This window comes from Armigeres subalbatus, chromosome 1, assembly GCF_024139115.2.
Source record: "Armigeres subalbatus isolate Guangzhou_Male chromosome 1, GZ_Asu_2, whole genome shotgun sequence".
Classification (NCBI taxonomy): domain Eukaryota; kingdom Metazoa; phylum Arthropoda; class Insecta; order Diptera; family Culicidae; genus Armigeres; species Armigeres subalbatus.
The window spans coordinates 30,072,768-30,095,477 of record NC_085139.1 but is presented as its reverse complement, the minus strand read 5'-3'; the positions used below and the strand labels follow the sequence as shown (position 1 = coordinate 30,095,477).

Below are 22,710 nucleotides of genomic sequence, written 5' to 3'. Positions count from 1 at the left end.
AGGTAATAACAGTATTTGAATGTCAAATCAAGATAACAATCCAATAAGGGATTATAATTCTTATAAGACTGATTTTAAATCAATTCTAATATGAATTGGTGTTTATTTTGGGAAAATTTTAGTTAGAATATCTATAAATAGAAATGGAAATAAAACAAACTGGCAAAGTGTTCATTCCATATCACTTGTGGCTGTACCACTACTTCCACGATACCGATGAATGGAGGGGAATTTCTCGAAAGAGTGTGCAAAGGTGTAATAAAACGAATAAAACTGTATAAAGGCTCCCCCACACGCGACCCGACTGTTCTCGCGACTCGATCGCTGGGTTCCACTGACGCTTCCATAGGAACGCGATAGACTATCGCAGTCGCCAAGCGACAGACGCTTCGCGTGCGTTTGGGAGACCCTTAAAATCTGTTTCGCGGCATGACTGTATTCAAACATTTTCATTGACTACATGTATGCGAAAGTATACCAATCCAAACCTATATGAAACACTCAAACTGCGGATACTCAATGAAATCACGCAATGTGAAATAGAAACAAAAGTCTTCCCATTCAGTTCAGAAAAGACTACCCCCGTACTCCAGCCATTTAGTTGAATTGCGGTCTACGGTTGCGCGCGAGTTCAAAAACAATTAACTCATCATCCGCCTGTCAAGAAGGCTTATCGCCCGACCCTCGAAAAATCATAACAACACAGTTAACTCGCATTTCACGCCTCAACGGCATCGCTGACAGGCCCGAAAATAATTAAACTTCACTATCAGCAACCGCTCTGTGGCCGTCTTTCGTCATACATATATGCTATCGCGAAAAATGTCGCTCAAGTTCTGCGCCAATCTGAACTTCATGTTCACGGAAACCGGCGACTTTCTGGAGCGCTACCGGCTAGCCAAGAAGGCCGGTTTCAGCGCAGTGGAAGGCGTCTACCCACCGGAGCACGTCGCCGTTGCCGATTTGGTGAAAGTGCGAGACGAAACCGGTCTCGAGCAGATACTGATCAACATTGCGTTAGGTAAAAAAATGGTCCTTTCGGTGCTTACCTACAACAATTAATGTATGCGACTGTTTTGATTGATTCGAAACTCGAATCACATTATTTAGGTGATGTCCCCGAGGGCCAGTTCGGGTGCGCTGCCATCCCCGGACAGGAAGCCAATTTCAGGAAAAATCTCGAGAAAACAGTAGAGTGCGCGAAAGCACTTCATTGCAAGAAGTAAGTAGTGCAGCGATGCATTGATAAGAACGATAGTGTTGTTGAATCAGTGATAACATGCAATCGAGTATGTTTTTTTCTTTTCTGAAGGAGACAGCTTGTTAGTGCTAGTAAGTGCATAGATACGAACAAGATTTTGCGCAAATGAACGATAGCTGCCATCAGCTGATCCAAACTTCATGTAACGTTTGAAGCAACAGAAACGCTTTGAAACCCTTATCTTACACAAGCATCGGTGGTTCAGTGGTAGAATGCTCGCCTGCCACGCGGGCGGCCCGGGTTCGATTCCCGGCCGATGCAATGATTGTTTTTTATTTAGAAATTCAATTTCAACATTCTTCAGTGTGTATATTAGACTAGACTAGACGTGATTCAAGAATTCGCATTTTCCGTGGAATTTTGTTTTTATGATTTTTTTTGCTGTTTAAATCGTTCCAATTTCTTAATTAGTGTGTAACTAGGGTAAATCACTACTTGGGCGTATGGACCCGGTTCCCGGCTCACTGCACAGAAAACTAATGATTTAAACTGTTTGGAAGTCGTAGGTTTATGGTTGGTAGTTTTTAAAATGTCTCCCATTTATTTTTCACAATACTCAATATTTTTCTATCACTTGTTTTACTCCTAGTTGATTCAATTGTAGAAAATAAAAATGTAGAATTCAAAATTTCACTCTCAGATGCCACACCACTGAGCCGGAGTGATTCTTTCCACTTTTACAAAACGGTATTATCGAATAAACACCTACCTGAAAATCGTCACAGTGCTCGATACAACCATTGCATGAAGCTGTTAATCACCACACCATAATTCTAAACACCCGCACTTCAATTGTTCTTATTTGTTCGTTTCACTAGAACTTATTTAAACATACTAGAATACATTTTAAAATGTATTCACAAACCGAACAAAAATTCACCTCGGCCCAAGAACTTCTAGCCGCACCGTGCTGCCAAAAGGCCAGGATTATAAAAATGATCCTTCACCGTTAATAGGAAAATTGTCTAATATGTTGACGTTATCATGTTATTTATAGTTCTCTCGTTTTTTTAAGGTGAAATAAATATTGTTTTAAAGTATTTGGAAGAAATTTGGATGAGTTTATATATCTTCTCAACCAAATAAAAATGATTATGAATAATACCATCTGGCATCTTGTTGTCGTGGAACGTGCATATTTTTGTTTACATCGCATTTTCTACCGTCCCGAGAGAGAATGAGAGTAAAATGTTGAGAGATTGAGTGAAATTTTGCTTAGGCCGGGAACTGGTTTTTTGTATGCCGGATTGGGAATCGCTATGACTGAAATGAGTGCTGCACCTCGTTAATTTAAATCAAATAAAAGCTTCTTTGAAAGATATTTAGCACGAATAGATATTTTTTAAGCAGAAGTGAACCCCAATGCAGTATTATACAGCCTACAAATTTCAGAAAAAGTTGCTTCCTGTCATAAATATCAATTAAATAATGCAGTCGTACGCATGTTAGGCCGGGAATGGGGTAAGAAACCCTATTGGTTTATGTTATTATTAATTCAGTAGAATACAGAAATTTGGGATTAGCAAAGTTGGATTTTTTTTGAGCATGTTTAAAAGAATGCTATCTATGCCGTTATGTATTTTGCATGGATCGACTTTTCTTAAGGTTTTTAAATGTTAATTACAACGGTTTTTTTCTTACAGTTTCATTTCAATGACTTTTTTCTGCATATTCCGAAGGCATTAAAATTAAGCCAATTTCATCATTGGATTGAATGGAGTCGGTAACTTGGTAGCCAAGTGTATCTGGAAAATCAGGTTACGTCTCAGCGACAATAAAATGAAGCGCAGGGACAGACATTCTAATTTCCAGATGAGGTTCGTTTTCGATTTTACGAAGTACGTAATTCAATTTTTATTTGTTCAAATCTGTTTCACACATTTTTCAATCATTTGATTCTTTTGGATACATTAAGAATCATTCAAACTCTTTCCGAATAATCCAAAATATAAATCATCCACTATAAAAAAACGACGACATTGGAAAATAATTTATAAAACAGCTGAACAAAATCGAGTTTAAGGCAGTTTCAAACCCCGGGAAAATTTGATCGGATTTCGGTCCTCACATACATACACATACGGGATTTATGGAATTCTGTTGTAGAAATTAAAATTTCGTCCCGATTAAAAAAAACAATCCTGTCGGAAGTCTCCGAGAGTCCGAGCTGCAAACCAGCATATACATTATACAGGATTTGTTTTACTTTTCGAGACAAAATTGCATGAGTCCTGCCGTTTTTCATGCACATTTGCAGGGCTGTTACAATAGTCGCGGATTTCGCGTTTTTCGCGAATTTCGCAGATTTGTCGCGGATTTACCCGCGAAAATCGCGGTTCCGTCAAATATTGTCGCGAAACTCGCGAATTTATAATTACACTCTCGCGAAAATCGCGATTTCCCTCAATTTAATTTTAGAATTAATTCAACATGCCATTTATGTGGGCGTTTGCGAAATAGGCAACCCGTCGAGATCCAAACACATGGTATTTGAATAATCTTTCAATAGTCGTATGGATGTTGGTTTAAGTGGACACATAGAAAGTCTGTCGAATTGTCAGATTGATCATATTGCATTTCTGGATTACCGAAATGCTGAGAGCTATTTATTTTATTGCTTAGAACTTTTGTGCTGTTAATAAGGCAAAGACAAAGGTGCTGTTTGAACGAGATGGCGCCACAACATTTAAAGTAAAATGAATTTCCTTGTATGGACAAATCATCCGTTCTCATCAACTACGCATCGCATCAATATGAAAACTAGGTCAAAAAGCATCAAATAATTTTTAGATTTTTTGTACCCACGACTTGTTTTACAGTTCTAAACAATAAAAGAGATTTCATTGTACCTCCATACTAAATTCTAGCTGCATACTTTCAATTTCTTCAGGACTGTTCTCCACCTCGTGTGTGATGAAGGAACATTGAAAGCTTACGATATCGAACAGCAGATGTCACTAGTGTATATGCAATATTACATTGATACAAACATGCAGCAGCACCACCTGTCGCCTGATAATGGAAATATTGCAATTATACCATCAGGTGTAGTGGCTGTTGTTAAAATGTTTTGAAAGGGCCTCAAGCGGAATTTTTGCTAGAATGCAACTGACGATCTCCTATAGGAGATCGAAAAAATCATATGCAAGCACCCACCGGATGGAAGCTTATCTCAAAGAAAACAAAATTTTCTTCCAGTTTTCGACTATTTCAGCTTTCATAAATGGTTGGATTAACCAGAAAACGTGAAAATCGTACTCCCTCCGTATGCTGCCAATAGAGATGAGTGACGTTTAACGCTCGCACACTGATGTGCAATTCGGCATGTGTAAATACATGTTTGTTTTCCTTCTGCGCATAACCTCAAAATTGATCAAGTCATCACGATGGTTGCGAACGAGTCAAAAAATATATGGAAATATACTCATTTTTACCCAAACTTTGCTGAGTAGCACCATCTAGGAGTGTTTGTTTTCCATTTATCGCCACTCACACATTCGGACGTGAGAATCTCAATGCACTTTTTTGGCCAACGACACTTTTTTCGTGGTTGTTGTGACGACCACCAGATGTCGAAATGATCGATGAGCTTTACTCAAATTCGCCTATTACAATAATGATTACTTGCGCTGCATAGATGGTCGATAAAGCCGGATAAAACGCAGTAATATTTACACCTGCAACTGCCGGGTAGAAGTGTGCGCCGCCGCCGGCAGTTTTTGGCACGCCGCCGCCGCCGACATTTTTGCATCGGCGCGCCGCCGTTTAAAATTTGTCACGCCGCTGATCTATAATTTTTCACGCCGATTGAAATTTTCAGTGGAAACTCCTAAGATTCATTGGATTTTCCGAATAATTTCCTGATAGATTTCTACAACATTACGTTGAAAATCAGAGAATTATTCGTGAAGATACCAATTATTTCCATGAAAATTACATACAATATCTTGTTAAAACTTCGGAGAGCTCTCGGTAAGGGTCAATTCACAAATTACGTAACGCTTCTGGGGGGAGGGGGAGGTCCAACTTGCGTTATACTTTGTTACACTAAAAAGGTGGGGGAGGGGGTGGGTACTACCAAATGTTACGCATAACGCGAATAAAAATTTATTTGAATGTCTTTTTTTTTTTATCACTGATTGAAGTAATAGGAGATCGTCAGTTGCATTCTAGCAAAAATTCCGCTTGAGGCCCTTTCAAAACATTTTAACAACAGCCACTACACCTGATGGTACACACTTAATTATTTTCACCGGGCTCGGTAGATGGATTACCGATTTCTCAACAGCTGAGCTCTCGGTAGTCACCTCGGTAATCGAATTCAATTACCGAGCTCTCGGTTCAGCGTTTATGATACCGAACTGTCAAAAAATACCGAGCAGATTTGTAATAGTTACTGAGCAGTCGGTAAAATAATACTGGTTGATCTGTAAACATATTACCGACGTCAGTAATGCATAGAACTGAATAAAATGTAATGATATTTTCACTTTTATTATTAATAATTAGGAAAAAAACACATGCAATTTCAGGTGTACATATTTATTTTTTGAGTCAGAAAACTTAGGAGAATATTTTTATACTGGCTGTCTTCTTCCAATACTGCATCACTAGCACTGTTCCACTCACGCCCGACATTCACATATATAGCGGTTAGGAAACTCATTGCCGTTCAATGGTTCAATTATCTAGACAAATCGTAGAAAGAAATTTAATGAAAAAATCATATTTGTGTACAGTAATTTTATTGAATCTACATACCTGGCATCTTGTTCTAGATCCAGACCCATGAGATCTTAGCGTATTAGTGGAACGTAGTAATGACGCGGCAGCATACTTTGATACTTTTTCTCATTTTCCTAGAAATTTATAAAGAAACAATTATTTAGCGAACTAGTGCAAGTATTCTGGAACATGTTTGAACTAACCTGAATATTCGATAAGACCAAAATTTTCTCATCACCTTCGATACAAATTGGTACAATGACATCAAACTCCACGATGTTTCGATTTGCACATCAATATGGCGTCGAATGATGTGACATTTGGTTGAAAACTGATGACACGGTACTTTTTTTACCGAAGGCTCAGTAAAGCGTATTTATTTTTACTGAATCAATCAGTTTTTTTTTTTGACAAGTGCAGGATATTTGCTTAGAACAGAGTGGCTCGGTAATATATACTACCGGAACTCAGTATTTTATATTTGCAACTGACACATCGGTAAAAATGGTTGCAGATATCAGTAAAAACTTTAAAATTAACTGAGATCTCGTTTCAAATTTTGTTTTACCGAATAAAATCAGTAAAAAATATTACCGAGCTGAAATTCTCGATTTAAGTGTGTATAATTGCAATATTTCCATTATCAGGCGACAGGTGGTGCTGCTGCATGTTTGTACCAATGTAATATTGCATATACACTAGTGACATCTGCTGTTCGATATCGTAAGCTTTCAATGTTCCTTCATCACACACAAGGTGGAGAACAGTCCTGAAGAAATTGAAAGTATGCAGCTAGAATTTAGTATGGAGGTACAATGAAATCTCTTTTATTGTTTAGAACTGTAAAACAAGTCGTGGGAACAAAAAATCTAAAAATTATTTGTTGCTTTTTGACCTAGGTTTCATATTGATGCGATGCGTAGTTAATGAGAACGGATGATTTGTCCATACAAGGAAATTCATTTTACTTTAAATGTTGTGGCGCCATCTCGTTCAAACAGCACCTTTGTCTTTGCCTTATAGGAGATCGTCAGTTGCATTCTACCAAAAAATCCGCTTGAGGCCCTTTCAAAACATGTTAACAACAGCCACTACACCTGATGGTATAATTGCAATATTTCCATTATCAGGCGACAGGTGGTGTTGCTGCGTGTTTGTATTAATGTAATATTGCATATACACTAGTGACATCTGCTGTTCGATATCGTAAGCTTTCAATGTTCCTTCCACACACACGAGGTGGAGAACAGTCTTGAAGAAATTGAAAGTATACAGCTAGAATTTAGTATGGAAGTACAATGAAATCTCTTTTATTGTTTAGAACTGCAAAACAAGTCGTGGGTACAAAAAATCTAAAAATTATTTGTTGCTTTTTGACCTAGCTTTCATATTGATGCGATGCGCAGTTGATGAGAACGGATGATTTGTCCATACAAGGAAATTCATTTTACTTTAAATGTTGTAGCGCCATCTCGTTCAAACAGCACCTTTGTCTTTGCCCTTGATGTTTATCGTTATCATATATCGGGACCGCTTTGCGATTTGGGCGTAACTTGTTTTGTAAACAAACATTGGAAAGCGAATTCCTGCTAAAACAAGCATTTCATGAGGAAACCACGGTATGGATCCAATAGATTAAGCTTTCCTCTACCAGATAAGGGAATTAGTTTAGGATGAAAACGCTTGCATTCTCCGGAATTCATGAAGCAATGTTTGTTTACAAAATAAGTTACGCCCAAATCGCAAATCAGTCCCGATATTGGTCATTATCGAATTCAAGCATGCTAACATAGCGGGACTGATATGCGTAAAAATACCAAGCGAATATTGTATTTCTCGACACCACAGTTCCGCAAAACTATGTAAATGGTTATGATCGCAAATTCTATTTTCGTTTCTGCTAGCTGCATTCTTGATATCTTTGATTATTAATCATGTGCCGTCCCTATTCTAACAGTGTTCAAAAAATACCAAAACCCGAATGCTTCAGAGAAGGGAATTTTTTTTTCACAGTTACGCGTTACATGGGGAAGGGAGGGGTATCAAAAATGTTACTTTTTGTTACGAGGGGGAGGGAGGGGTCAAAAACTTGGATTTTTGCGTTACGTAATTTGTGAACAGACCCTAAAAACTAAGCGTAAAAATTGCGAAGGAGTTCTCGTTGAAATAAAAAAAAATCTAATTGAATTTTTGAACAGAAAAGAGTTGTTCGGCAGAAAGTCACAAGACTGAAAGTTGATAGGAAAGTTGAATCGTTTAACCGAAAAGACTGTTTGGTAGAAACCTACCCGAGCAAAGCTTAAGAGCAAATCGATAACTTGTTTTAATGTTGTGAAATCATCGATTATGTTTACTTAATTTGATATCTTTTTGGTCGTTTTAACAAATAAAATAACAAAACGTATAGCAGAATTAGCTTACTGTGACATCAAATCAAAAACTATTTCTGCTGTCGGTGAGATCAAATCGAAAACTAATTTTGATATTGGTTTCCGATAGCATAATAAGTACACAGTTTGATGTCATATCATTCAATTTAGTAATCTGCAGCAACATGAGATCAAAATCTGCAATCAATCATGATGATTTATATATGTATACATATTTGAAAACAAATTATGAATCAATTTGATGTCAAAATAAAAATATTCTATATGCTCTCATTATGTTTTCAGACTTTGGTAGGATATGTAGCCTAAAGATATTTGGCCGAGAATCTCACTTGGTCGAACAGTTCCTTTGGCTAAAAAATAGGGTACTTGTCCTTCGGCTGAAATAGTCGTTTGGTCGAAAGGGCAATTTGGTCAAAATGGATATTCGGTCAAAAGTGTCGTAACGGGAGAATCTTTAGAATTTCGCCTCAAAAAATTGATGAACTTCCCCAGAAATTCTTCAAGTTTTTCCAGAATACTCGTTTGAATTTTTTTTTCAGATTTTCTACGGGAACTACTTTCAAGTTTCGAGAACTATTCACGGAGAGTTCCTATTGAGTCTCAGTTGAGTATTCTTTAAAATTCAAACAGAAAATTTTGACTAGTGAAAGAGATGCTTTAACGTTAACTTTCTAAACATTAACTAATCTAAATTCATCAAGACGGTTAGTTTTTTATCCTTTATTGAAGTGATTTTTTTTCGCAGGGAGAAGTTCATCATTAAACGGCTAGTTTGGCATAGCAAACTTTAGAACATCGGAAAAATTCTCGGAATTTTTGAGGATTGTTTTTGAATTTCTTCAGAAAATCTTGGTAAGTTTCATTCCATTCCAATAAGACCGAAAGCGACAGACGGCCGAGCTGGTAATTTGGCCGAAAAAGCAGTTTGCCCTAACAGGTCGTCTGGCCGAAACTATCGTTGCCCAAAAATGCCATTTAGCAGAAATAGTTTTTTGACAGAATGATCCATTTGGCCAAAAATGTCATTTGGTCCAACGGGGTCATACTATAGACATTATAGGTTCCATAGAAGAGCTGAGGCGAAGGCGAGTGTAGCCAAACGAACTGTCAGTTAGTGTAGCCAAACGAGCATGACGTAACGATTGCAATCCAAGCAACGAAGCGTGTGACGTAAAATTTGCGTGGTACACTGCGCTCGTCTATGGAACCTATATAGTGTCTATAGGTCATACGGCCAAATTTCAATGACTGAACCTCGTACTGAACGGGTAATATGGTCAGAAATAGCCACTTGTTTGGCGAAATGGTCTTTTTGTCAATCGTCCATTGAACAAAATTCCGTGGTCTCTCTATTTTCAGGTCGATACTGGACTTTAGGCCAAAAGACATCTAGCCAGGTACCATTTAGCAAAACGATTCGCGGAAACTGTTATCAGATCAAAACTGGTTTTACCAAAAATGTAGTTTGGCCGAAAGCGATGTACAGCCAAAAGAAAAATTTGGACGGACTTGTAAAATGTTGTTTACCCTAAAAGGTCATTTGGCTGAAAATGCCGTTCAGGTGCAGGGGCGTCTTGTAAACTTTTGGTACACCTGTTCTACCGGCCTGCTAAAAAAATATACATCAAGCTGAGATTTCGAATGAAAGTTGTGTATTTGATTTAATATTATAACCTTTTCTTGTACAACGTAATCAAACATTAGAAGAAAAAACAACAATTTAAACAGAAAGGATTTATAAAACAATAAACAGCTTCTTAATCTCCCTACTAAATTGATCTCTTTTGTTCTAAAAATGTTGCAAATTAAGATGCACTTAAAATTTAAAACTCTCCCAAGTCGTCCGAAATATAACTTGGTAACAGTTGACGATAACTGGATATTGCTCAGAATAGAAATCTTTCAAATTGGCTCTTTCCACCATTCGGGTGCGCAGGACCCATCGCCCCTAGCATTTAAAAACTCTCACATATTTTGTTGTTATGAAGGAAATGTAATTAACCATTATTAGTATCATCATTTGATCTGACCCCAGATTGAGTCCACTGAAATGTTTTAGAGTTATTTAGTTTTTCAAATTTAGTGAAAACTATGCCTTTTTTCTATGTTGATTGAATTTGATTATTTGAAAAAAAAAAACATTATTAAATAATTCAATTAAATAATACAATTTTATAATTGAAGCCAAGAGAAACATGATCGATAAAGAGTGAGAATATTTTCGAACGTGTGTGGTTTGCTGTTGTGTATAGAAAAGGTCTATGTTTAGGCGTTTTCAACAACTTATTTATATGGAAGATTTAGAACACAGCCTAAATGTATGCATTTTGGTAAACAGCTAATTGGCATTTTCCTGTACTCTTTACACTTGTTAACTTGTGTGATGACGAGTGTGTATGACGCACGCTCTGTCATACAAAGAGAAAGTGTATTTCTGCACGATACACTCGGATAACAGATCGAGAAAGAGAAGTTTTTACACCTTCACTTGAATACTCCTCAGAGTGAACCAACCCTGATGACAGATATGAAATAACGGATTTAGATAAAAAAATACCACTTAGGACTTTTTGGCCCAAAAGCTGTTCGTAACTTCTTAGTGATTCGAAATTCAATACGAATATCGGTGTTCTTATTAGATTTACAACAACGATTAATTTGAAGGATTTCGTGTCACAGTTTATGATTGAGAATCTAAATATATTCACAAGGCTAATAGCAGACCCTGCTTATTTTAAAGCCTTTTGGAAAACTATTAAACTCTACACCTTATCAACTGAAGTGTTGAGTATTCAGATTCATCTTTTTAATAAAGTTCTGATATTTTCATCTCAACTCCATAAAGTTTTAGATACATTTCTGACAATTTAGACATTGTTGGATATTCCATCAAGAAAATCGTTAATTTTAAAAGATTTTTTATAATTTTAAGTTTGACTGACTCACTGGTTGGTAGCTCAAACTTTTATTATTGTCTTTATTATCGAGACATTCGGCCCTTGGCCGGCTCTCCCGTATTTCGAATTTCTTGTTTAGGCTTTTTGAAATCAAAAACAATTTTTCTAGGTTTCGAAATGGTTCTTGGGTTTCAGATATATAAACTTTATGAGCCAAATTAAATCTATATCAAAAAATTATTTAAATTAATTTCTATCATAAAAAGTGCCGTTTTCATAAACAAGCGAAGATTTTCCCAATATATTAACCCGAACCCATATTAAATATTATTGCACCTTATTCTGTATGACTTGCCTCAAAGTTGTGTCTTTACCACTGGAAAACACAAAAATAACCAGGGTAACCGTACCTTTAGTGGAGGTAGCACCAATAGTAGAGGTAGTGGGGTTTTAATTAGATTTATCATATTTATACACGTTACGATGGTTTCAGTTGATGCGTCGTGCTTTAAATATCCTGGTTAATGCAACTTATCTTAAGATTTCGCTTGAAAAACTATTGAAAACAATGATTTTCCTTAACAAAATTGACCCCCTTTCACCTATAGTGGTGCAACTGTACCAATAGTGGCGAGTCTCATAAGAAACCAATGGATAGCACCACTATGGCCAAAATTATTTTTTACCACCACTAAAGGAACAGTGTACCCATAGTGGTGCAAGCAATATTTGGTAAATGTTGATGTTAAATGACATCTATCTCATTTTTGTTGGCAAATTTATTAGTTTTTCTATTGAATAAGATATTAAAGCTTTAAATTTCCCATAATTATCAATTTTTAAAAAATATTTTCTTTTGTGGATCTACTAATACCTCCACTATTGGTACTGTTACCCTATTGAAAAGAATGAAATAAAAAAAGCTCATCAGATTTCACTTGAGTCACAATTGTCATAAGATGAACTATTCTATTTAATTCCATCACTTTGTAAACTTTGGTTAGTGTCTCATACTTGACTCGACTTGAAAGACTAAAGACGTCATTACCGTCATTACTGTCGAAGGTCGAAGTACGTATACTTGTAAAGATTGCAGAGTAATGGAATTAAATAATGCATGACAAGTGAAGACATTCCACTAAATAAGAACACAATTTTCTTTTCATCGGTTTTGTTTAATAATGTTTAGGCAATTTATAATTTTTGTGGATTTTCAAACTGAAATTTTCTGCCAAAAGATATGAGAGGGAGACATAATTTTTGAAAATTATTTGTATCGGCCTTATTAAGCTTCATAAAGTCAGTTTTTGTCACTGCAAATAAAATAAAGTCACTATTCCACTGTAGATGAAAGTCAAATATTTGGTCCCTTTTTTCAACAGTGTTGGTCACTAAAGTCACTGTTTTGAGCGGCATTGACCGCTACCAGCCCTGATTTCCGGGCCAAATCACCATTCCTACCAAACACCATTTTCGGTCAAATGATCTATTTGGTTATACGATTTTTTTCGGCCAAATTACCAGTTCGGCTGAATGTCCATTTCGGCTGTATGTCGTTTTCGGTAAAAAATACATTTTTGGTCAAACCATTTTTGACCTGATAACAGTTTCGGATAAACGTTCAATTGGGTCCAAAAGCTCTACATCGTTTATGGTTGCAAACGATAGTGCATCGGTCAAGAACACATGAACCGATGTTATACAAATTCTGATAATAGTGTAAGGTGCCCGCCAGAGTAGACGCGACGTGCGATGCGACGCAACGCGACTCACGTAAAAGAATAACAATCATTATCAACAGGCTGTCAAATTGCACTGTCGCATCGCGTCGCATCGCACGTCGCGTTTACTCTGGCTTCGCCCTAAGTCTGTAAAAATGATAATTTTGTGTTTGAGACTTTTGAAGACATGTTTCAGACTAAGCAACGTTTGTTGCTGAAAAGGCAACATTTAAGAACGAATGAACCATCAACCCAAAATGTAAGGCCCATATATTAACTGTCGAAGGTTAAGTCAAGTGCCCTGCGGTGTTCTGCTAGTACGTTTGCATCATATAATTCCGTACGTCAAACAAGACCAAAAATGTCGAGAGAGCATTTTCCATCTATTTTTAAATTTCAAATTAAACAATGTTCCTTGTGACTTTCGATTTGGAATAAAAACGAATGCGTTCAGGATAATTAGATTCATCGTTCCCTCAAAGAAAATCGAATTTTGATTCTTCATTTTAGGACCCAATTCGGCTTAATGGGATTTGGTTACATGGTTTTTGGCTTAAATGCCAGTATCGACTATAGAGGTTACAAAATTTCGTTCAACAGGCTTTTCAACGTAAATGTCATTAGGCCAAACGGATGGATATTATGGATTGAATTACCCATTCAGTTATTGACATTTGGCCGTATGACCTGTTGGCCTAAACGATATTTTCGGACAAATGACCCATTCTGTCAAATGACCATATCGCCCAAACGGCATTTTTGGGCTTATGACCTATTCGGCCAAACGACCTGTTAGGGAAAACGAATTTTTCGGCGAAATTACCAGTTCGGACATACGGCTTTCGGCCAATGGAACTTTCTAAGAATTTCTTACGGACAATACACTAGTCGTTCGATAACTGCAACATGACACATTCTAGACGGCAACACTCGTCAAAATAGAAGTGAATCTGATTGTTCACCGCTATACAGTTATCATCGACTTTGACATTTTTTTTTGTTGGGGCGTAGAAACACTGCGTCTGAGTTGAACTTTTGTGGTATACCCCTGATTACTCTTAACTATGTATTCGCATCTTGTAGGTTGATCACCATTTGTCAAGTAAACAACCTAAGACGCGTCTTTTCCCAGTCCGGTATAACTGAGTTAATAAAACCCACTACCTTTCCAGGATTTGCAGTCCAAATATCTCCTAGTTGCATGAAGCCACTATTTAGAAATTTAGATCTACTCTTGTACAATGCATCACAACTGCAAAGCAGATGTTCCGAGGTTTCACGTTCCATGTTACAGAAACGACAGATATCATTCTGAATCTGGCCAATATTTTTCAAGTGATATCTGTACGTACGATTTCCAGCCACTATGCGTCTCCGAATTTCTCTGCTGGTGTCATTTTCGGCAGTCACCAGTGAGCCCAAGTACACAAATCCTTCTACCACCTCGATTTCGTCACCACCGATGCAAACTCGTGGTGGGTGGCTAACATTGTCTTCTCTTGAACCTCTTCCTATCATGTACTTCGTCTTCGACGTGTTGATGACTAGTCCGATCCGCTTAGCTTCCCTCTTCAGTCTGATGTAGGCTTCCTCCATCTTCTCAAAGTTACGTGCCATAATATCTATGTCGTCGGCGAAACCAAATAGCTGGACGGACTTATTGAAAATTGTACCACTCGTGTTAATCCCTGCTCTTCGTATTACACCTTCCAAAGCGATGTTGAATAGCAAACACGAAAGACCATCACCTTGCCGTAACCCTCTGCGGGTTTCGAAGGGACTCGAGAATGCCCCTGAAACTCGAACTACGCACATCACCCGATCCATCGTCGCTTTGATCAACCGTGCCAGTTTATCCGGAAAACCGTGTTCGTGCATTAGCTGCCATAGCTGGTCCCGATCGATTATATCATATGCGGCTTTGAAGTCGATGAATAGATGATGTGTGGGCACGTTGTATTCGCGGCATTTCTGCAGTACTTGGCGAATGGCAAACACCTGGTCCGTGGTGGAGCGTTCGCCCATAAAACCCGCCTGGTACTGCCCCACGAACTCCCTTGCAGCACCAGTCGACGGCATAAAATTTGGGAGAGTACCTTGTAGGCGGCGTTCAGCAATGTGATTGCGCGGTAGTTGCTACAATCCAGCTTATCGCCCTTTTTGTAGATGGGACACACGACACCTTCCATCCACTCCTGCGGCAAAACTTCCTCCTCCCAGATCTTGGTAATGACCCAGTGCAGCGCTCTAGGCAGTGCCTCACCACCCTGTTTAAATAGCTCTCCTGGTAGTTGGTCAACCCCAGGGGCTTTGTTGTTCTTGAGCCGGCCAATCTCCTCCTGGATTTCCTAGAGATCCGGAGCCGGTAGAATTATGTCCTGCCCGCGTTCTCCCAGGTCCATCACCATACCGCCATCTTCGTCTGCCACATCGCCATTCAGGTGTTCTTCGTAGTGCTGCCGCCACCTTTGGATCACCTCACGCTCGTTCGTAAGAAGGTTCCCGTTTATGTCCTTACACATATCGGGCTGTGGCACGTGGCCCTTACGTGAACTGTTTAACTTCTCATAGAACTTTCGTGTGTTATTAGCGCGGTACAGTTGCTCCGTTTCTTCACGGTCTCGATCTTCCTGCTGGCGCTTTTTCCTCCGGAAAATCGAGTTTTGTCTGTTCCGCGCCTGTTTATATCGTGCCTCGTTCGCCCTCGTGCGGTGTTGCAGCAATCTCGCCCATGCTGCATTCTTCTCTTCCACTAACTGCTCACATTCGCCGTCATACCAGTCGTTTCTCTGATCCGGGGGCACCGTGCCAAGTGCAGCGGTTGCGGTGCTACCAATGGCGGATCGAATATCTCTCCAGCCATCTTCAAGAGATGCTGCGCCTAGCTGCTCTTCCGTTGGAAGTGCCACTTCCAGCTGCTGCGCGTATTCTTGGGCTAGTCTACCGTCTTGTAGCCGCCCAATGTTAAGCCGCGGCGTCCGACTCCGACGCGTGTAATGTCTGGGATGTCTAGTGCATGTTATCTTCGCTTGCCGTTTATGTCGAGTCTGCCGTGTTGTACAAGCTTAGCAATACCCATCCATTATCTCATACGTAGTGATAATGACATCATTTTACAAATCGTGAATATTATCCAAGTTCTTAAAAATTCACAGGCCTTAGAATTAAAATCACATTTTATTAATGTTCATTTCTTGTTGAGATTCTTGTATTCTTATCCGAAGATTTTCTTTCAGGGAACCACAGAGAACAGACGTTCATCTTCATTCGCGTGCTTGTGTAAAAGTTTGTACTGGTCATTTTAAAGTATGTCGTTATGCCCCCGTTGCGCGGTGCTAGTGTGCTGATAAATATGGTTAAAATTTGCCGTGTTTTACTTTTTAGCGCTAGTGTTCATTCCGAATTGCTCCTAAGCTCGCTCCTAGAAGGCAGCACTACATTGTTTATGAAGTGTATGCCAACGCCATAACTTAGTGGAATTGAGTTTTTATGTCGGGCAGCCTGCGTTGGCGGCGCTGAGGTGCGATTTAAATCTTTACACACGTTTTTAACGAAATTTTGTTCGTGCATCCATGTCTGTTCACTCTGAGGGAACATCCATAAATTACGTAACGCTTAGAGGGAGGAGGGGGATGTGACAACTCATACAAAATTTTCAGATGCTTCATACAAAAAGTGTGACATAGGGGGAGTGGCGCATAAAGTGTATAGAAAAACATGATTTTGGCTCCGTAACGCTTTATGGCAAATGAGCCTACCAAATAAACGAAAGATTAAAAAAGGGAAGAGCGGGGTTGAAAATACCGTGGATAATCAAAATTCGGACACACTCAAACTTCGGACGCTTCAATTCGTATGGGAAATTTTCTGAAATATTTCATCGAAATGTTTCGTCAAGCTGGGAAGGAAGGACTAAAAGTTTTCGCTTGTTTTAGTATAGGTACACTTCAATAAGACATGTTAAAACAATGTGACGAAATGATTAAAAGACAGCCTGAACTGTGTCTTCCCGGTACTGTGCAATCAGGTGTCCGAGGTTTGAATCTTTGTGTCGGAATAAGAATCCAACCCCGCCGGTGTCCGAGGTTTGAATCAAACAGCAGCCGGACATTTTCATAAAAATGCAAACATTTTTTGCAATATTCACCACGTATTAAATACGTAGTTCAAAGATGAATACTGTACTCAGTGATTGCAATGGTGATTTAAACGGTGTTTTTAATATGCGTGTTAGGGGTCGTTCAAAAATGATGTCACAGGTTTTAGGGGGGGAGGGGGTCTAAAATTTTGTGACAGTACACGTACTAGGTATACAAAAAAGCGTGACAGAGGGGGGGAGGGGGTCTAGAAATCCCAAAAAGTAGTGGACGTCATATTTGAACCGTCCCTTAACAGGATGATTGTATATCAGAAAGTGTATGTGTGTGTATGTATGTGCGCCAGTGGCGTAGCCACGGGGGTGGTTTTGGGTATAAACCCCCCCCAAAGACAAAATTTTTGGAACCAAATTTTTTTTTCGAAAAAAAAAATGTTCAGAAAGCCCCCCCCCCCCCCCCCCCCTGCATCAATTTTCTGGCTACGCCACTGATGTGCACAAAACTCACTCATTTTTTAAGTACCGATTTGCTCGCAACAAGTTGCATTCGACGTGAAATCCGGTCCCATTATTTCTTATTGAAAATTGGCCATTGCGTTCCGGAGTTATTTCCAAATTACTGTTTTTCACCAAGGGTTTAAAGGGAAATTTTTTTTTCGTTTGGGGCAAACATGATTAGCAACGAGTGCAAACAAATGGGAATTGTTGAAAATTATGGAATCTATCGCCCTTATTTTTACCTATCTTATGTACTTTTCACTAGCACAGACATAAAAATCAAGCAACTTGCGGGTTTATATCGAATCCTCGATCGCCGCGGAGCAGGCACAGTAAGGCCATTACAAATATTTAATTAACATTATGTCCTACTGGTCTCCGAAAGGTCAAGGTGGGGAATAATAAAAAATAAATATTGAAATGAAAAAAAAAATCAAAAAACTGCTGGGATTTGTAACAGATTGTTTTGAAAATCCTCAAAATTATACAAATTTTATTGTGTTGCCCCCTCAAAATATTATTTTTTGGCAAAAAAAACCGAGGGGGGGGGGAATTGTTTTAAAAATTTGTATCGGCCTAATTCATTGAATATAAAAATGCTGCTTTCTGGCGCGCGAGCAACTTTGATCGGGATTCCGCAATTAGCGGTTTAACCATTTAAAAGGCAGTGGCAACTATATTGCCACCAACAAATTATATGTTTTTTTCTGTTTATTAACAAGAGCCCCACTTATTATTTCCCATGTAGTGGCTATTTTCAGTTATAATTCGTTCAAAAAGGATTTTCAGTTATAATTCGTTGAAAAAAGATGACAAAGATATACTTTTTTCCATTGGTAATACATATTTTGAGTTTCATGTGTTATATTATTGCGTTATTAGCGTGAAAGTTGCTTTGCCTGTCTTGTATATTTGGTTTTTAGATTTTTGACGAAATTGCTTGGGAAAAAAAGTGCAAAACAAAAAAAAAATCTCTTATAATGCGTTTTCCAACTAGGACTCTTCGCTAAAAATATAAAGCGCTTTGTTTTGATTTGTTTACGTAAAACCTATTTTTTTTTTAATTTCTTATTTTTTTTGTTTTTGACTTTTTTTCCGCTTGCAAGGCAGAGATAAACAACATTTCCCCGAACGGCCCATTGTCTGTGGAAACCCGATCAAAATGGCTCGCGCGCGCCAAAGGCGGCTTTCTTATATCTAATGAAGTAATTTCATTGGTCCCGCCCCTTCATTAATCGTTATGAGTGCACATTATATTTACACCCATATCAAATCACAAAGGGTCCGGGCTAACGGCTAACGGGCTAAGTAATAATCGTCAATTTATGCAGGAAAATGCAATTTTTAGCTAAATTTATCCACCCAACAGTGTAACGATTCTAAAATGGCTATGCTTCACAAAGTAGCAAGAAACCCGTAGTTAAAGCTCTATCCTTCAATGGATTTTCTAACATTGTAAATGAAAATTGTGGAAAAAAATATCTAATTTATTTTAACCCATGCCCAAGATCCCAAAATAAAAATCTATATAATAAAAATGAGTTTGGATGTCCTTCCTGACGATTTAACTCACGAACGGGTTGGCCGATTTGCAAGATTTTCTCACTAATCGATCCGTTTTGAGATCCGCAAGGTTTGTACATACGAAAAGGCAATGAATTTTACGAGGAAAGGTAAAAAATCATAAGAATACACTTTTTGGTCAGCTGTTGAGAAAAACAAAACAATCGCATCAAAATTGATCTAGAGTGCGGTGCTGCAAATAGTTCATTATGACATTTTCACCACCCGCGCAAAGCTGGGTTTCTTTCGCTAGTGGTTATATAAATTCGCATGCGCAAAAGTAAATATTGTTTTTTGCTTGAACACTCTTTTCTCCTTAACTTAAAACTTAACCTTAAAAATTAGGGTCTGAACGCTGAAAAGGTGAAGCCTGTAGTAAAAAATATAAATCACCTGTATTCTATATACCATGGCTTGAAACAACAACGATTACCATGTCCGAGTCGAAGTCCACAAAATAGCATAGCTAGGCATGCCTAAATCATCATAATAAGGCACCGTTCATAAATTATGATCACTTCAATGTAAACGGGTTCATTCAAAATCTAGGTTGTAACAGATTTCTCTACAATACAGAATTTATAGATAAACGATTTCAATATAAGGTTTTCAAAAAGATATCAACGCAACTCATGGGAAACCCATTATTCTATTTGTGTCTTGACAAAATGGATTCGTTATATGTGGTAATTTATGAACAAATGTTAAAATTTTGTTTTAAAATGATGAAAAATCGCATTTTATTCAAATAGCTCTGAATCTAATTTGCGGACGAGTTTTCACGTGGAATGCTTAGTCCATTACACCCAAGTGATTTATCTTTGCCGGATCTTGCCGTATAGATTATGTTTTCCTCTAAAGAAAAACATAAAAAAATAGAAAAAATAGTAATTTTCAAGTGGTCATCACCTGAAACATAAAATTTATAATTTGACCATAAACATGAACAAAATGGAGACATAAAACTATAGTCTACTCATTGTGTACTAATAATAGCTTATTGATAACATTTATGTTGTGTAAAAATCAGATTTCCCAAATACTCCACAAATAAAGTAGACAAAATCCAATTCAATACCTCATTTTTGAGCCCTAATTATATTTTTTTTACAAAATATTGGGTCACTTCTGAAATAGCCATAGTATGCAGAATGTTTTTAAGTATCTAAAAAAAATATAAGAATGTATAAATGTTGAATTTTTTGCCTTTCTCGTACAACTAAGTTGTACCGAAAGGCTATCATTTCACTCCAAATTCGTACTTTTGATAGAAGTCCCGGAGACCCACAGTGTTATATACCATTCGACTCAGCTCAATGAGCTGAACAAATGTCTGTCTGTCCGTGTGTGCGTGTGTGTGTGTGTATGTGTGTGTGTGTGTGTGTGTGCACAAAATGCCATAAAAAACATTAGCCAAATTTTCACATAGAAGCTCTTAACTGATTTTCTTGCAACAAGTTGCATCCGGCAGAGACTAAAACGCTGTTGATCACTATTGAATTTCATAATAATTGCGAATTGTAAAAAATAGATAATATTAAAATATTGATGAGACATAATCACATAGAACAATAATGTGTTATGAAAAATGCCTTGCATCTATGAATATTTTTTATCCGTTTCCTTGCTCCGTGTTTATCCGTGGCTTGCTCCCATTACGAGTTTCATCGTACTATAAAGATACTCGTGTTGCGCGCATTTAGGCGTAAGCATGCTCTTCGTTCAGTTTCATAGTACTATGAAATTGTCCGAAAGTCAAAATTCGAACATAGAAACTTTTGGCAGCGCCATCTGTCGTCTACTAGTGTAAATTTTCTATCATAACATTAGACGGTGTAACTGTTTTGCCTTTCTTGTACATCATCTAGGTGTAAGCGTAAAGGCTACATTTATTACCTTTTTGCGCGAGAAAGGCACCATCACCGCTAGGTGGATTAATCTGGGTTTTTTTTTCGGGGTTTTGTCCACGATTTTGTTCTAGTTACTCTTCTGTGGAACGATCCGTTGTCTGCGGAATGTCGATCAAAATGTATCGCGCGCGCCGGAAAGCAGCTTTCGTATATGTATCTAATGAAGTAATTCCATTAGCACCGCCCCTTCATTAATCGTTATGAGTGCACATCATATTTACACCCATAACAGATCACAAAGGGGCGGGGCTAACGGGCTTATTTTATTGAATACAAGAAAGCTGCTTTCCGGCGCGCGCGAGCCATTTTGATCGGGATTCCGCAAAGAGCGATTCGACAAAATTTGATGCAGCGGAGCGGACACAGTAGCATGATAGCGTGGGTAGCAAACAATTTGACGAAAATCAGCTAACACACGTCAATTTTGCCGGAATATCAGCATTTTATTTTGCTGGCGCACAGCTGAGCGGATTTATGCCGAGTTGCAAAAATAAAAACTGTGAGTATACGCTTCCATCGCGGGCGAAAACCAAACGTTTCAAATACAAATATTTGCGTTTGGTTTCACGCTACTTCTGATTCGTCTTATTTCTCCTTTATTCCGGACATTTTTGAGGATGGTGTCTTCTAGGATTGCAATGTCCTCCAATGAAAACCAGTCGAGTGGCTTCAGCGGCGATGAGGCCGATGAGTCATGTTAATTCCACGGTTGGAGACTCAAAGTCCATCTAACTGGGAGCAACTATTCGACTTCTTGATTCAGTTGTCCTTCGAGCAGTTTGCTCAATGTTAATAAAGAGACACAAATTATCATGGCATATACCATCAATTTCGAATAGCTACGTAGTCCTACGTCACCTTTGCGTACAACCCGATTGGGCTGCACCTTTGAGTTTTTTTATTTAAATATTAAATCACTTTTACGATATTACTCTACAAACAAATGACAATCTTATATTTGTTGATCTAGAATCCACATAATGGCAGGGAAGCTGAGCGGTCCACCAACCGTCGAACATGATACAACGTACTTAAACAATCTGAAGACTGCCGCAACAATCCTTGAGGTGAACAACCTTTTGGGCGTCATTGAGCCAATCAATAAATACTCCGTGCCCGGATACTACTTATCATGCTACGAGAAAGGTACGATAATACTTTAACTTTCTAACAACAAGACCTAAGTAAACATTTTCTTCTGCTTTCCTACTCAGCCATCAAAACCCTACAAGCGATCAACAGCCCAAACCTGAAGCTTATGTTTGACATCTTCCATGCCCAGCACATTCGCGGTGACCTGACGAAAGCCATACAAAGCTACGCGCCGCATATCGGACACGTCCAACTGGCGCAAGTACCCAACCGTAACGAGCCCAACACCGAAGGGGAGATAAACTATCCGTACGTACTGCGCACTTTGGAGTCCCATGGTTACACCGATTGGGTCGGCTGTGAGTACAAACCCAAGACCGGCACGGTTCAAGGTCTCGGCTGGCTACGCGACTTTGGCTACTGGAGCCAGTAGTGGTCGATAATAAGTTTTGCACGTGCACGTGAACTTGGCTTTCAGTTGTCCAGCGAAAATAAACAAAAAGAATTGTTAATATTTTAGTAAGGGAAATACAAGTTTTAAAACGGGGAAAAGT

At 38.3% G+C, this 22,710-nt stretch overlaps 1 protein-coding gene, 1 long non-coding RNA gene and 1 other non-coding gene across 3 annotated transcripts; 2 read left to right on the top strand and 1 right to left on the bottom strand.

Annotated features, from left to right (window-relative positions):
* The first annotated feature begins 556 nt into the window (after window positions 1-556).
* LOC134223550 (putative hydroxypyruvate isomerase) lies at window positions 557-22,708 on the top strand. The gene is made up of 4 exons (XM_062702727.1): window positions 557-1,021; window positions 1,111-1,222; window positions 22,035-22,210; window positions 22,279-22,708. Exons 1-4 carry the CDS (start codon window positions 808-810, stop codon window positions 22,587-22,589), a joined length of 813 nt encoding a protein of 270 aa, XP_062558711.1. The 5' UTR covers window positions 557-807; the 3' UTR covers window positions 22,590-22,708.
* Trnag-gcc (transfer RNA glycine (anticodon GCC)) lies at window positions 1,452-1,522 on the top strand. The gene has a single exon. It is a non-coding gene; the product is annotated as a tRNA-Gly (tRNA).
* On the bottom strand, window positions 5,817-6,293 carry LOC134223558 (uncharacterized). The gene is made up of 3 exons (XR_009982617.1): window positions 6,190-6,293; window positions 6,023-6,120; window positions 5,817-5,949 (listed from the first exon to the last, which is right to left on the bottom strand). It is a non-coding gene; the product is annotated as an uncharacterized LOC134223558 (long non-coding RNA).
* Window positions 22,709-22,710: the final 2 nt, after the last annotated feature.

Excerpts from the sequence above, each read along its gene's own strand:
- LOC134223550 (XM_062702727.1), top strand. The coding sequence starts at position 808 with ATGCTATCGCGAAAAATGTCGCTCAAGTTCTGCGCCAATCTGAACTTC. Across the intron at positions 1,223-22,034 it reads AAAGCACTTCATTGCAAGAA|AATCCACATAATGGCAGGGA; the intron begins GTAAGTAGTGCA and ends TTGTTGATCTAG. Across the intron at positions 22,211-22,278 it reads CTTATCATGCTACGAGAAAG|CCATCAAAACCCTACAAGCG; the intron begins GTACGATAATAC and ends TTTCCTACTCAG.